Source organism: Hyaena hyaena, unplaced genomic scaffold (assembly GCF_003009895.1).
Source record: "Hyaena hyaena isolate Hyena2069 unplaced genomic scaffold, ASM300989v1 scaffold_1253, whole genome shotgun sequence".
Lineage (NCBI taxonomy): Eukaryota > Metazoa > Chordata > Mammalia > Carnivora > Hyaenidae > Hyaena > Hyaena hyaena.
In genome coordinates this window covers 445,229-460,092 of record NW_024081892.1, presented here as the reverse complement: position 1 = coordinate 460,092, position 14,864 = coordinate 445,229, and the positions used below count along the sequence as shown (strand labels likewise).

General features: G+C 39.8%; 1 protein-coding gene across 1 annotated transcript in view; it reads left to right on the top strand.

Annotated features, from left to right (window-relative positions):
- The first annotated feature begins 5,421 nt into the window (after positions 1–5,421).
- Positions 5,422–14,864, top strand: part of FAM98B (family with sequence similarity 98 member B) — a 38,184-nt gene continuing 28,741 nt past the window's right edge. The window contains exons 1-2 of the mRNA XM_039223072.1: positions 5,422–5,615; positions 14,456–14,601. Coding sequence (XP_039079003.1) covers positions 5,545–5,615; positions 14,456–14,601 — 217 coding nt within the window. The 5' untranslated portion in view covers positions 5,422–5,544. The remainder of the gene's footprint in view (positions 5,616–14,455; positions 14,602–14,864) is intronic.

Here is a 14,864-nt window from a genome sequence, read left to right as displayed (position 1 = left end):
TTTTTCCCTTTAGTTCTGTTAATATTTTAAAAATATATTTAGATGATCCTCTGATGGTTTCCTAAATACTCACAAGTATTCCTTTTATTGGATTGACACTTCCCCCTTATGTCATACTGATGAAGATCATGTCACACTCATTCTCATAAGGAAGATAGGGTAATATTAGACCAAATGACCCTGCCTCTGGACTGATTGTGAGACCAGCTTACTTTAAAGCATATGGTTTCATGGAGAAGGTGTGCATGTCTCACTTGAGGTTCTTTTAGGAAAGGTGAATGGGGAATAGATGTCAGGGGGACAACCTACCATCTCTAATACACCTGATTGACTGGAGGAAGCCCAAGTAGATGAAGTTGTAGTGTGTGGGGTTTTTTCCTCAATGGTTGTAGGAAGCAGTTAGTATTATTTTTTGCCTTTGACTATAAATAAATATAAATAAAGGAGCATGTAGCCTTGGTTCCTACTGGCCACGAAGGGAATCATCCTGAAAATGAAGCCAGCCATGGGGCCAAAGCACAGGGATTCATAGAGAAATGGATAATTATAGATCACACCAATCTATGTGTGAGGCCTGGAGTTGGACTTTTTAGGTACCCAAACCAATAAATTATTACTTAAGCTACTGTGATGAGTTTTTGTTGCTGATTTATTTTTATTTTTATTTTGTTGTAACTTAGTATATTTCTAAAAAAACAGAATTCTGAGATATAAAGGCTGATACAACAGCACAGGCCAATGTTACAGTCCCCAGCACTAGAAAAAATAGGACTTTCAGGAAAGAGCCAGTAATGAGACAGTTATATCTAGCCAGCAAGTGGGATAAAGGGGATTCAGTCAGATACTTTTTGCCATATGTTTCTAACTGGGGAGTTGAGGGTTTTGAAAGAGTATTGTGGTAGAAAAAAATGTTATAGCTTTACCAACCATTTATTTTTTCTTCTAGGCACACAGGAAGACTATATTTTCTAGCTTCTCTGAAGACATGATGGGATAATGTGACTGTGACTGAGTTTTTTAATCTGTGAAGTGTAAGCAGATGTGATATATTTTCTTCTAGTCCTTATCATGAAACTCTTTGTATAATCTGCCATTCTCTCATTTTCATTTCTATGCAGACTTTGGTTGCCATGTATCAAAATAGCAGAGTTTAAGAAGGATCTAAGGTCCCTGAATTACTATATAGAAAATCATTGTTTTGGTTAGCTACTGCTGCATAGTAAACTGCCTCAAAGGATATTGGCTTAAACAACAGTGTATTATTATTTATTATGATTCTGCCATAACAAATGGGCTTACCTGGTGGTTCCCACTTGAGATTTCTCATGCAATTACAGACAATTGTTGGATGAGACTGTGGCCATCTGATGATCAGCTGAGATGGATGACCAGAAGGTCCACTCACACTGGCAGCTGATGCTGGCTCTCTGCTGGTTACCCACCTGGGGCCGTCCACTGCAGTGCCAATATGTGGCCTCTCTGTGGCTCAAGATCTCTTGGCCTTGTGCCTGAGTTCCAAGAGGAAGCATCTTGGAAGCATACATTCTAAGTGGCAGGAAATGGAAGCGGCCAACAAGCTAAGGATTTTTTTTTTTTTTTTTTTTTTTTTACAAATAGTTTATTGTCAAATTAGTTTCTACATACAACAAGCTAAGGATTTTACCCAGAGTGGTACAGCATCATTTCCATCATATTTTATTGATTAAAGGAGCCGCCAGCCCTGCCTCAATTCAATGAGGAAATAAACTCTACTTCTTGTTGGGGGAATGGCCAAGCCACCCTGCCAAAGAGAATATGGTACTGGTGACATTGTCATCACCATCTCTGCCAATATAATATACCCTCCTAGCAAACACTTTACAGGACTGTGACACGAGGTAGACGTAAACTTTATTCACTGAGATTTTGAGATTGTTATAGCAGTTTCTTCTCTAATACATAATATTAAAAATGTTTTTGAGTTGCATATAATGTTACATTAATTTCAGGTGTAGAAAATAGGGATCCATCATCTCTATATGTTACGCTGTGCTCACCACAACTATACCTACCATCTGTCACCATACAACACTACTACAGTATCATTAACTATCTTCCCTATTGCTGTATCTCTTATTCCTATCTCTTATTCATTCTGTAATTGGAAGCCTGGATCATACATAATGTTGCATTAAATGGGGACCACACCTTTTTTTCTCTGGGGTTCACAATAATGCCTCTTCCCAGCTTGGCTAAAGAGCCTTCTCCTACACATGAAGATAGTATAATTTCAAACAGAATATTTGGTCCTAGGTGCAAGGAGGTACCTGCTATATCCATTTACAAAGCCACTTGGTGCACTAAGTTCCAGCTGCCGACCTGAAGGTCTGGCTTGAGTTGCCCTGGAAAATAATCATATTACAGGTGGTGTCGTGGAACTCGTATAACTTCCCACCTCCAGACATCTGGTCAGTTCAAGTCCGGCATCCATCTCACATCCTGGGCTCTGTTATGCAAATTCAGGGATCTTATTTCAAGTGCCAATGTATCTTCCAAATGTGCTCCTCTCCTACTTTCAAGGATAGTAAACATTCAAATAAATTTTACACATTGCATTACTTGTAAACATCCCTCCAGAGATTCTTAGAGCCCTTGCTGTATTTCTCTTTGTATAAACAACTTCAAATGCTTTGCATGGTAACTATATATTGGTCAAGAGTACAGTCTCACATTTCTACCTCCTTAGAGCCTTGTTTCTGTTGTTTAAGGAGCCCACAGGGCTGGTGTCAAGAAGACTGTATGGCTATTGTCGTTTTCTCTAGTTTGTTTGATGCTCAGTAGAAACTCTGATTTTCTATACATACAGTCTAAGAGGCAACTAGTAGGGTAGAGATCATTTCCATGGTCCAGAAAATAAGTTTGAATACAGACCATTTTTTTCCTGAATACATCAGTCTGTATTGAGATGTCAGATAAGTTCCTGGGTTGATGCAAAGAAGTAGTTTTTGCTGTAGAACCTCCAGCGGTTCAGTGTTGGAATTCATAAACTCCTCTTTGCCTTTTGATGGTACAAGAAGGGTCAATGTAATGGGCATGTGACCTGTGCAGTTGCACCAAACCTGCCCTTACCAGCACTTCATGCTTGGTTTAATGTTCTGCTTTTGCTATCTTGAAATTCTTTTTAAACATTTAAAAAATTTTTTAATATTTATTTTTGAGAGAGAGACAGAGTATAAGAAGAGGAGGGGCAGAGAGGGGGGGACACACACAATCTAAAGCAGGCTCCAGGCTCTGAGCTGTCAGCACAGAGCCTGATGTGGGGCTTGAACTCACAAACTGTGAGATCATGATCTGAGCGAATGTTGAATGCTTGCTTAATCGACTGGGCCACCCAGGAGCCCTGCTATCTAGGTGCAGAATATTATATAATCAGTCTTGAGTACAGGGGCTAGCATTTCCTCTCTCTAATCAAACCAGTCAGTAGCTGTCTAATCATGTTCTAAACTGCTACTGATGTCATTAGGGTAAAATTCAACAGAATGAAATCTAGGCATTTCCACAGAAGTCAATAGTTTCTGATAGGTGATACTTAGGCCAGAAACTATAGAATATTCACAGCATCAAATAACAATGTGTCTCTGGATACTGTGGTTCTGTTCTATTATAATCCATTCCATTCATTCCACAAATAGTTACTGAACACTCTCTAGAAATGAGGACATGGTTCAACAGAGAAACTGATCAGAAGTCAGTGTAGGAATTTGTCTGAAGTGTTCCTCAGTGAATTTTAATTAGTAACTTGATTTATTTAATAGTCATGGAACTATTAAATTGTTTCTCAAAGAATTTATCAATTTCATCTAGATTTTCAAATTTGTCTGCATAAAGTTGTTCCTGACATCATCTTATTAACTGTTGTCTGGTGAACAGTAAGGATGTCCCCTTTTTCATTTTGGATATTGGGTATTTGTGTCATCATCTTTTATATTCTTGATCAACTTAGCTAAAGATTTGTCAGTATTACTGGTTTTTGCAAAAAAGATGCAAATTTGGCTTAATTTTCTCCCATTTCAATGATGTCTGTTATTGATGTATCTTATCTTTACTGTTTGTTTTTGTTTTCGGGATTTAATATGCTTTTTAGCTTCTTGAGATTCACAATTTTCAATCTTTTTTTCATTACTAATATTTACAGTTAATGAGATCTAAGAATGAGACTAGAATCTCTTCTTGCATCTGCCCTTTCACCTTTTCCATATCTGTCACATCTTGTATTTTTAATCTTTTTCTTTTTTCAATGCCTCACTTTAAGAAAACATAGCAGAACATTCAGGATTGACATTAATAAAGAACAGTTACCTCATTTCTATTCGATGTTTATAGAGACTTTTTTTGGCCAAGATTACTAAAAACAGTACTTTATATGACTGCAACTTTTTGAGGGAGGCAGTAACCATTCAGAAGATACATTCTCTGTCTTTAGAGATGAATTCTGGTTTAGAGATGAATTCACATACATTAAATTGTAAATAATTTTACACTTAAGCCTGGGATATATGCTAGAGCAGTCATTATTGAAATTGATTAAAAATTAAGGGCAAGTGTCCCTCAGAGAGTTTTACAGTTTTATGGGTAAGCTTTTTATCTGTGACAATAACAGAGAGGTGAGAGCATGACTCTTAGTGGACTGGGGCAAGAGACGCTATGTTCTGCGAGGCAGCTGACAGGACCTCACAAAGGCCAATAGTTCTGTGTCTTGCACAACTTTTCCATAGTCCCGCTGGATATTAATGTAGTTGATATAACTGCTAATAATGATTTTACCCTATATTCTGACTCTATTTTTACATATGAATCCTAAATATTTTTTGCATGGTTTAGCTAGAGACTGAATTCTCCATGAATAGTACATAGAAGGAATATTGTGGTTTGTTTCTTTGGAACTTTATGGAGAGTAGTCACAATTTTAGAGTATCACCTCAGCTACCCTACCTTGCCTTTGGTATTTTTGTTTCTTATACAAAACATGCTCTGTATGTGTGTTTAAGAGGATTCTACAAATAGACACAAGCACCTGATTACTTCGTTGACCTTTCACAGTGTAACAATATTGTCATACATTACTTTCCCTCTATTTCTTCCTTAAAGTTGGAGCATTGCCATGCATACTGATTTAAAAATAGGTGTAGATACGTAGTATTCTGTACCAATTTTAGTTCAAGATAATGATTTCATTTCAGGACTTTGGTTATTAAAAGAGAGGTCTGATAGGTTGAGAACAACTTGGGTAGAACCACGATGTTTGCTAAGATTGATGTCAACACAGAAAACAGCACAAAGAAATCCTTTTACTACTATAATTTATTGTAATTTTAAAACCTTCCCACTGTTAGATAAAGCGGTTTTAGGCACTGCAGGCCGTTTGCCTCCGGCCGGAACGGTTACGCCCCCACTCACAGGCTCTCCTCGGCGGTCACGGCTGAGACTCCACCCGGAACCTTGGCGCCGTGACGCAGGTTTCCGGCGGGCTTCTTAGAGCGCCGAACAGTTTTCGGCCCAAGGACCATGAGAGGGCCGGAGTCGGGTCCCGAACCTACGATGGAGGGGGACGTCCTGGACACCCTGGAGGCGCTGGGGTGAGTGTTCCCGGGGACGCTCTCCCCTGAAAACTGAAAGCTTTCTCTCCGTCTGGCCGCTGCCGTCTCCTCCCCGTGGGCCTCCGCTGGGCGCGGGCTGCTGGGTGGAGGCCTCCTTCCCAGCCGCGCTCCCGCCGGCGCCGACGGAGTTAAGAGGGAGGCGGGAGAGAAATCCGTTTAAGGGGTGGAGCGGGGCCGGAGAGCTGGGGCGCGTGGCCCCCTCTTCCAAACTCCGGGCCTCGAAACTCTGCCGCCCGGTCCCTCGGCGTTGGCGCGGAGCAGCCGGGCTAGCGCCAGCCTTCCTGAGGAGCGTGTCCCTGCGCCGCGGGTGATATTTTTGTTGACGTAGTTGTCGCGCCCCGGGGCGCGGGGTGCTGGAACCCCGACTGCGGCTGGGGACTGTTGTCCCTTGCTGTGTACAACCTGTGGCTTATTTAGGGCCCGGGGAGCGAATCTCCTGCTTCTTGACCGGAGAAAGTTCGTGTGGGTCCATTCATTCTACCGTTTCATCCGTTCGTTAACGTACTGCCGTAGTGTTAATATGTATTAATTAACGCATATTTATGTGCTAGGCAGAGGAAAAAGACCGTTTTCAGATTACTAGTAGCTCACATAGTTGGGGCTACAGAGTCGACCGGAAAATTTACAATTCAGAATGCTAAGGGCTGGGAGCACTCCTGGAACGGTGTTAATGCTTCGAGGCATGGGGATTATTACGTGCAGCCTCCCTCAGCCTCGTCCTGTTTTTACTCACAGCTGTTGGCCCACGTCCCAAACTATTTCGTCCTGTGTACTTACTCTGTTACACAGTGCCCCCACCTCCTCTGCTCCAGGAAATCAGGCGCCTTACCTGTCTTGTTCCCAGCAGCATCCTACAGTGGTGGCTGGTACAATAAATTATGGTTCGATGAATGGGTAAATGAAGAAAAGTTCAAGGAAGAGCATGCACAGAGATAGACATAGGGTCAGATAGTTGGGAGTCAAAGAATACTCTTTACTTAAATTTAGAAATTGGAACCATCTGCGCAATTGTTTGCGCTGCCACGTGCTGGAGTTTCTTAAATGGAATAAGCTGTGCCTTTGCAGTTCTCTCTTGAAGCTTAAAACCCCCACCCCACTTTTTTTTTTTTTTTCCTAAAATTGCACTTCCTCTTATATCAGTTGCTTCATTTGGACCCCAGTAATACCTACCTGGCAGTGTTACAGAGCCTTGCACTTAGTATATCGGAATAAATGTTTCTCAAATGAAAAGAAGCGAGTCAGTGATTATTGAAGGGGTATTTTTTACTCTGTGAAATCTCTTGGAAATTTTCACCTAACTTGGGTAGGGAAGTGGCCAAAACAAGATGTTAAAATACTAGAAGTGTGTAGGCCCCAAATAGTTTGAGATAGAGAGTACTCCAGATAAGATAGTATGATTCTATAGTTTATGAAAAAGAGAAAGTCAGTGCTTTTTTCTCTTCCTTCTTTCCTTGAATTGTGCCTATTATATAGGTGTTTTGAAAAATGGAGTTTGCTATAATCTTGACTTTTATCAAGGAAAATTAGCTTCAGATTATTCAATATGGAAAATAAAACAGTTTACATATGTTAGAACAGATTTTTTTTCTGGAATAACTGAGAACAAGATTTTGAAGTTTGAGTTTTCTTATGATAATGAAATATAGAATGTAGTTTTTACTTAGCATACGTGTTTTAATTGAGCACTAGGTTTTAAAATATCCATGTAGTTTATGAACAATGCATTTTCTGTTGTGATTAAAACATTGAGGATGTCAGTAAAAGTACTTTATCAAGTAAAATTAGAAATTAAAATCTATGTGAAAGAACAGTTCAGTGATATACTGAAAACTGGGTAGGAATAACTTTCCTCATGAACCCAAGCTCATGATTTCAGAGGTCTTCTTTAGTTTTGACAATCTGTGATTTTGTAGAGTGGATCTGAGCCCTGGTTGTACATCAGAATGTTATATGGAACTTGTGAAATAAAATGTTCCAGGCTGTTATGTATCAGATTAACTGGATCATGATCTTCAGGGGTGCATATAGACATGCAGATTTTGAAAAAGTTTCACAGCTGAGTTGAGAATCACTGTTATGGAAGTAGGTTTATTTGAAATATTTATTGACCACAGCTCTATTGTTCTGAGAAGTTGGTGGTGAGCAAAATAGAATTGAGCCCTGTCCATGTGGACAGTCCATTGGAGAAACGGATGTGATCACACAAACATTATAAATTATTAAGTGCTTTAAAGGAAAAAAAGGGTGACATAACATGACAGGAAGACCTATGTAACGTAAGGACAGAACGGGAGTAAGCTAGGTGAGGCTGGATGGGAAAGGAGGACAAGGGTATCCTTAAAGGGAGAATAAAATAATGAAAGACCTTTAAGTGGAAAGGATTTTGCTGTATTGGCTGGAGGGCAGAGAGAGAGAGAGAGAGAGAGAGGAAGATTGGATTGAAGAGTTAGGGGGGACCAAGGTATGCAGCACCCTTCAGGCTGTGTTCTGGATTTTGTTCTTTGTCTTAACAGCAATGGGCATGATTGAAGGATTTTAAAGAAAAAAGGGAGAGAACAGATGTCCAGTTTTTGAAGGGTTACCTCCCTGAGGTGGAGAATGTATTGGGGAATTTAGTTAATAGTTAAGACAAGAAGTGATGGCTGCTTAGTGGAAGTGGATATGGAAAGAAGTGCACTGCAGGACTTAGTGGTTGATTGGATATTGTAGCTGAAGAAGATGGTGGTATCAGTGACTCATTTCTTCAGTAAATATTTATTGAGAACCAAAAAGAAAGGTTACACCTTGGAATCTAAATTGGATAGGGAAGAAAATATAGACAGCAAGGAGCTAGTACATACAGAGAATATGGAGGGATCAATGGAATGGAGGTAGAGATCAGATCCAAGAATAGGTGTCAGTGAGTAGTGAAAAGAGCAAGCTGAAAGAATAGGTAATAGGCTGTGGTTGAATTAATGATTTTGGAGGTGGAGTAGTTCCCAGTATGGCAAGGCCTAAGGGGTGGCTCACTGACATGGAGTGGCAAAGGTTGGAGAAGAGAAAGGTCAGGAATTAGAGCTGAGGTTATTGTAGAGGATATACATACAGATAAATGGCAGACCTAGGAGTGGAGAGGAAAACTCGGCACAGGGAATGTTGAGAGTGTCCCAGCAATTAATAGGTGAAAACCACAAGAGAAAGAGGGTGGCAGATCTGATTGGGCTTGAGCCTAGAGAGGACGAATGTTTATAAGATGATGGGGGAGCAGTAACATGGATGCTGTTTGGGGAAGCAGAAAGGACAAAAACCTTACCATCTGATCCCTAAGAGCTTCAGAGAGTAAAATCACCAAAGCTAGAGATGGTAGGGATAATCTTTCTGGGAAGATGTGGACGGTCTAGGGGAGTTGTCGTTCATGGATGAAACATAGTGGAGGAATTTGGGATGCTGGAAGTGAAGAGCTGGATCAGAGGCAGGACAGTAGGGAGTATAAATGATAGGCGGAGGGAAAGGGTCTCATATTGTAAATGTTGGCCGGTAGAAAGGGAAAAGAAAGTAAATTAGGCAGTGGGTGTGTGTTTGTGGAGGTTTGCCACTGGCCTTAATGGACTTGAAGTTTTGGATCATCCAGTTTGAAGCAGGGCCAGACCAGCAGCTATAGGGAAATCTAGGCTTAGGGGAGGTGCCCCCAGTGTTTGGAATAAGAATAGCACTTTCTTATAAATAAAAATACATTGAACAAATTAAGACATAATAATAATCCCTATCTTTTTTTTCTTTAATATTTATTTATTTTTGAGAGAGAGAGAGAGTGAGCAGGGGAGGGGCAGAGAGAAAGAGGGAGGGAGACACAGAATCTGAAGCAGGCTCCAGGCTGTGAGCTGTCAGCACAGAGCCCAATGTGGAGCTCGAACACACAAACCGGGAGATCATGACCTGAGCTGAAGTCGGATGCTTAACTGAGTGAGCCAGCCAGGTTGCCCCAGTAATCCCTATCTTATAGGATCTGTGGCAATTAAATGAGGTAAATGGAATGAGGATAATAAAGCACACAGCCTTGGCCTAGCACAAGAGCAGTTTGTGCTATTAGTTGCTATTATAATTAGGATTATTATTAGTCAGTTTGGTTAAATGCACTTTTTCTTGTTTTTAATTTTTACCTGATTTGATGAGCTGAGACATTAAGATGTGGGTTTTTTCCCCTTCTAAATTCAGTATTTTTGGTGATTTACAAAGTTTCTGTTGAATTTTGTAAGTGACATTTCAGTTAAAAATAATCACAAATGATATGAATTAATCAAATTTATTCAAGAGTTTATGATTCTTTCTTGCAGAAATGAAAGCAAGTAGGGGGAAAGAAGATGTTTACTATTAAATCTTTCTAAGAGGCACTGTAAGGTCTGGAGGAAAGGTAACATGGGGGAAGCAGTCTTGCCTATAGGAGCAGAGATAGCAATCTAGTCCTAGCTCTGCCTTTACTTGGCTGTGTCACCTAGCTAGGTTATTTGCTTAGTTTCCTTATTAGTATAGACAGAAATTTGAGTTCATGTGGAGTGTGTGGGTTCAAATCTGGATTTAAATCCTAGTGTCATCACCTAGTTACTTGTGTTTCTATAGAATTGAGATAATGCTGACTTCAAAGCAGTGATTGCTGTAAAGGCTAAATGATTTATAAATAAATAATGATTATCAGTATCTATACTTCTATCTTTCGATGTTTGCCCATTACTTAAGGCAGGTATCTTAGCCTCATTAAGCCTTAATTTTTAATTTTTTTTTTGGGGGGTGGGAGGGGCAGAGAGAGAGAGTCTTAAGCAGGCTCTTTGCTCATTGTGGAACCTGATGCAGAGCTTGATGCCATGACCCTGAGATCAAGACCTGAGCCAAAATCAGGAGTGAGATGCCCAACCGACTAAGCCACCCAGGTGTCCAAACCGTTAATTTCTTATCTGCAAAATGGGGATTTGAAAGTATCCTTCATGAGCTCTGACCAGAGAATTCAGAGAAAAAGAGGTATAAATGGCCTTCAAACATATGAAAAGATGTACAGCCTTGCTTTTAAGAGAAATGTAAATTAAAACTATATTGAGATACCATATGGTCAAAAATCTAAATGTTTGACAACTTTGGTGAGTTGTGGGGGAATGGGTACTCTTACCTCTTGATGGTCCAGCCCCTATAGAGGAGTATTCAATAATACCTAGCAAAGTTCCATATCCATGTACCCTTTGACCCAATAGTTTTACCTCTAGAAATCTATCACAGGTATAAACTGACAAAAATTTGCCAAATTTCTCTTCTTTCTTTTTTTAAACGTTTATTTTTGAGAGAGAGAGCGAGTAAGAGAGCGAGAGGGCACGTGTGTGCTTGCGTGAGAAGGGGAGGGGCAGAGAGAGTAGGACAGAGGATCCCAAGTGGACTCTGTGCTGCGAGCAGTGAGCCCAGTGTGGGGCTTGAACTTACGCACTGTGAGATCATGACCTGAGCCAAAGTCGGATGCTCAACCAACTGCACCACCCAGGTGCACCCCAAATTCTTTTTGTTAGCAAAACACTGCACATAACCCGTCTGTCCTTCACGGGGACCTACCACTCCAGATGGTGGAGTACTATATAACTGTAAAATAATTGAGCACTGTCTCTGCCGGTCTCCAGTGTAGTACTTTTGAACAACATGGATTTGAGCTGTGTGGGACCACGTGTACATGGGCTTTTTTTCAAAAACGTATATGTACATTGTTAAAAAACTCCTGTGATTTTCTTTAGCTTACTTTATTGTAAGAGTATGTATGTAATACATAATAACATACATAGTGTGTGTTAATTGGCTTTTCATATTATCAGTAAAGCTTCCAAGTCAGCAGTAGGCTATTAGGAGTTAAGTTTTTCGGGAGTCCAAAGTTCTATGCAGGGTTAGGGTTGGCCCCACCCCAACCCCTTGTTTCGGGGTCTGCTGTATATGTAAATGTATATGTGTGTGTGAGTGTGTATTTGTTTAAAACTAGGAATAGGAGGGTGTGTAGTAGACTGCCTTTACCTAAAAAAAAAAGTATATGTTTATATTTATTTATTTATTTATTTTTTTAATGTTTTATTTATTTCTAGTAGAGAGAGAGAGACAGCGTGAGCAGGGGAGGGTCAGAGAGAGAGGGAGTCACAGACTGAAACAGGCTCCAGGCTCTGAGCTGGCAGTCAGCACAGAACCCGACGCGGGGCTCGAACCCACGAACCGCGAGATCCTGACCTAAGCGAAAGTCGGACGCTTAACCGACTAAGCCACCCAGGCGCCCCGAAAAAAGTATATGTTTATATTTAAAAACATCATGGAATGACAACCCCAAACTAATAAACATGTGGGGGAGGGAAGGAACAGCGTGGAGGGAACAAGATTAAGATTTCAGGCTAAATTTGCTTGAACATACCTGCTTTTGTAAATTAGACTTTGAAACAATGTACATGTTTTGCATAATTACAAAGCAGAATTAAATAAAATGAACTCAAAACAAGAAAAATTGCTGAAAATTGAAAGCAAAATGAAACATGTTTATCAGTATATGGACTAAGTGGTTTCATCCCGTGGAAAGGAATTGTTTTTCTATACATCCTTACTGTTTTGTGTATATATACATGTATATTAAACTTATTTATGTATTTATTTTTTTTAATTATTTTTGAGAGAGTGAGCAGGGAAGGAGTAGAGAAAGAGAGAGGACTTGAAGCAGTTTCTGTACTGACAGCAGAGAGCCCGATGTGGGGCTCGAACTTAAGAACCATGAGATCATGACCTGAGCCACACAGGCGCCCCTAGTTTATTTGAGAGAGACAGAGAGAGAGAGAGGGAGAGAGGGAGAGAAAGAGGGTAGGGGAGAGGCAGAGAGAGGGGGAGAGAGAGAGAGAACCCCAAGGAGACTCTACATCAGCAGCACTGAGCCTGATTGGGGCTTGAATTCACAAACTGAGCTCACAGCCTCAACCAAACCAAGAGTTGGACTCTTAACTGACTGAGCCACCCAGGTGCCCCTTAATGGAATATATTCTAAAGATTAAAAAAAATTGCTTTCAGTAATTTTATTGTTAGCAGTAATGCTGATTTTCCTATTCTGAAACTGTCTGTAATTTTATATCTATTTTTATATGTAATAGGATTGTGTAAATGTCATCAGAAACCAGAATTTTCATTCTAAGAAAAAATAAAAATGTAAAACAGAATTAGTAAATATCCTGTAATTCTAAATTTGAATTAGAAATAGCACTGTGAACTCCTCATGTAATTTCTCTTAAAAAAATACACATACAGTGACTTACCTTGAGTATCAGATTGTGTACTCTAACACTGAAAAGTATCAGGCCTTTTTGGAGAATGGCCAATTACAGGTATAGGCCAGGAATGTTTTGCCATAGAAAGCAAGGAAAGTATTCAGGGAATACTGGGGATAGATCAAAGGATTCCTTGGCCAACATGAATGGGCTCCCAATAAGCAGAGGTAGGAAATTTAAGTATCAAAGATAAATAAATAAACTGCCAGTGGATTAAAACCCATCAAATATGTTAAAACTAAAAGTTTATAATGGTAAAAAAAAATAGTTGCGTGAAGAACAATAAAAGGAGAAAACTGGCATATAATTCAATCAAGTTAATATATAAAATTAGAAAATTTTAGGTTTGGAGTGCCTGGGTGGCTCAGTCACTTAAGCCTCCGATTTCGGCTCAGGTCATGATCTCACAGTTTGTGGGTTCGGGCCCCACCTAGGGCTCTGTGCTGACTGCCAGCTCAGAGCCTGGAGCCTGTTTCAGATTCTGTGTCTCCCTCTCTCTTCTGACCCTCTCCTGCTCATGAGCGCACGCGCTCTCTCTCTCTTTCAGAAATAAACATTTTTAAAAAATTAAAAAAGAAAATTTTAGATTTTATTCAAATACATTTGGTAGCAGTGTTTAAAAGTACAAAATTATAAAATAAATGGTTTAGGTTAAAATGAACTCATAGGTATGTCCTTATCAGTTTTAATTTTTTAATTTAAAATTTGCATCTGGGTACCAGTGTGTCTCAGTCGGTTAAGCATCTGACTTGTGCTCAGGTCGTGGTGTCATGGTTCCTGAGTTTGAGTCCCACATTGGGTGAGCCCTGCTTTTCTCTCTTTCTCTGCCCTTTGTGGGATTCTCTCTTTCTGTCCCTCATTCACTTGTGCCTTTGCTGTCAAAAAAATAAAATAAAATATGGGGTGTCTGGTGACTCAGTCATTTGAGTGTCCGACTTCGGCTCAGGTCATGATCTCCACTTTGTGAGTTCGAGCGCCGTGTCAGGCTCTGTGCTCATAGCATGGAACCTGCAACTTGCTTTGGATTTTGTGTCTCCCTCTCTCTCTGCCCATTCCCCGCTCACACACTGTCTCTGTCTCAAAAATAAGTAAACGTTAAAAAAATAGAATAAAGTGTTGTGTCCATTCTTTTTTTGCTAAATTTGTTTTGCTTATTGTTGTAACTAGTACATGGTTATTAGACTCTCCTCTATTTGACTTTGTGTCAGTTGTAATACTTATCTTAAAGTTGGTTGATAATTTTACTAAAAAATGATAAAATGTTGAAAAAAAGTAAAATGCCAATTAAGTAAGTAGGACAGAAATTGGCAAACCGTGTTTATAACAGACCCCATAGTAGAAATTTTGGGGTTTGTTGACCTTACTATCAACTGCAGTGGCAACATGAAAGCAGCCAGAGATAGTTTGTAAATAGATACATTTATTGGCTGTGTTCCAGTAAAACTTTATTTACAAAAATAGGCATCAGGACTTGATCTAGAGTACTGTCAGTTTTTTGTAAACTTTTTATGTCTTTCTTTCTAGGTATAAGGGACCACTGTTAGAAGAGCAAGCCCTTACCAAGGCAGCAGAGGGTGGACTGTCTTCACCAGAATTTTCAGAACTCTGTGTTTGGTTAGGCTCTCAGATAAAATCATTGTGCAACTTGGAAGAAAGTATCACTTCAGCTGGTATTGCCATTGTATTTTATGTACTTTTCTATGGTAGTAAAATGAAATGATGGCTAATGATTTAAGATTTACCTGCAATGTCCCTGCCAAAGAAAAATCAGTAATATTATGAAGAACTACAGTCTGTGATACTGAATATCTTTGGAATAAATTTTATATTCTAAATTGGTTCTTTTTTTAAAAACAAATCTTAATGGTTTATTAATTTCTGAGAGAGAGAGAGAGCATGAGCAGGGGAGGGTCAGAGAGAGAGGGAGATACAG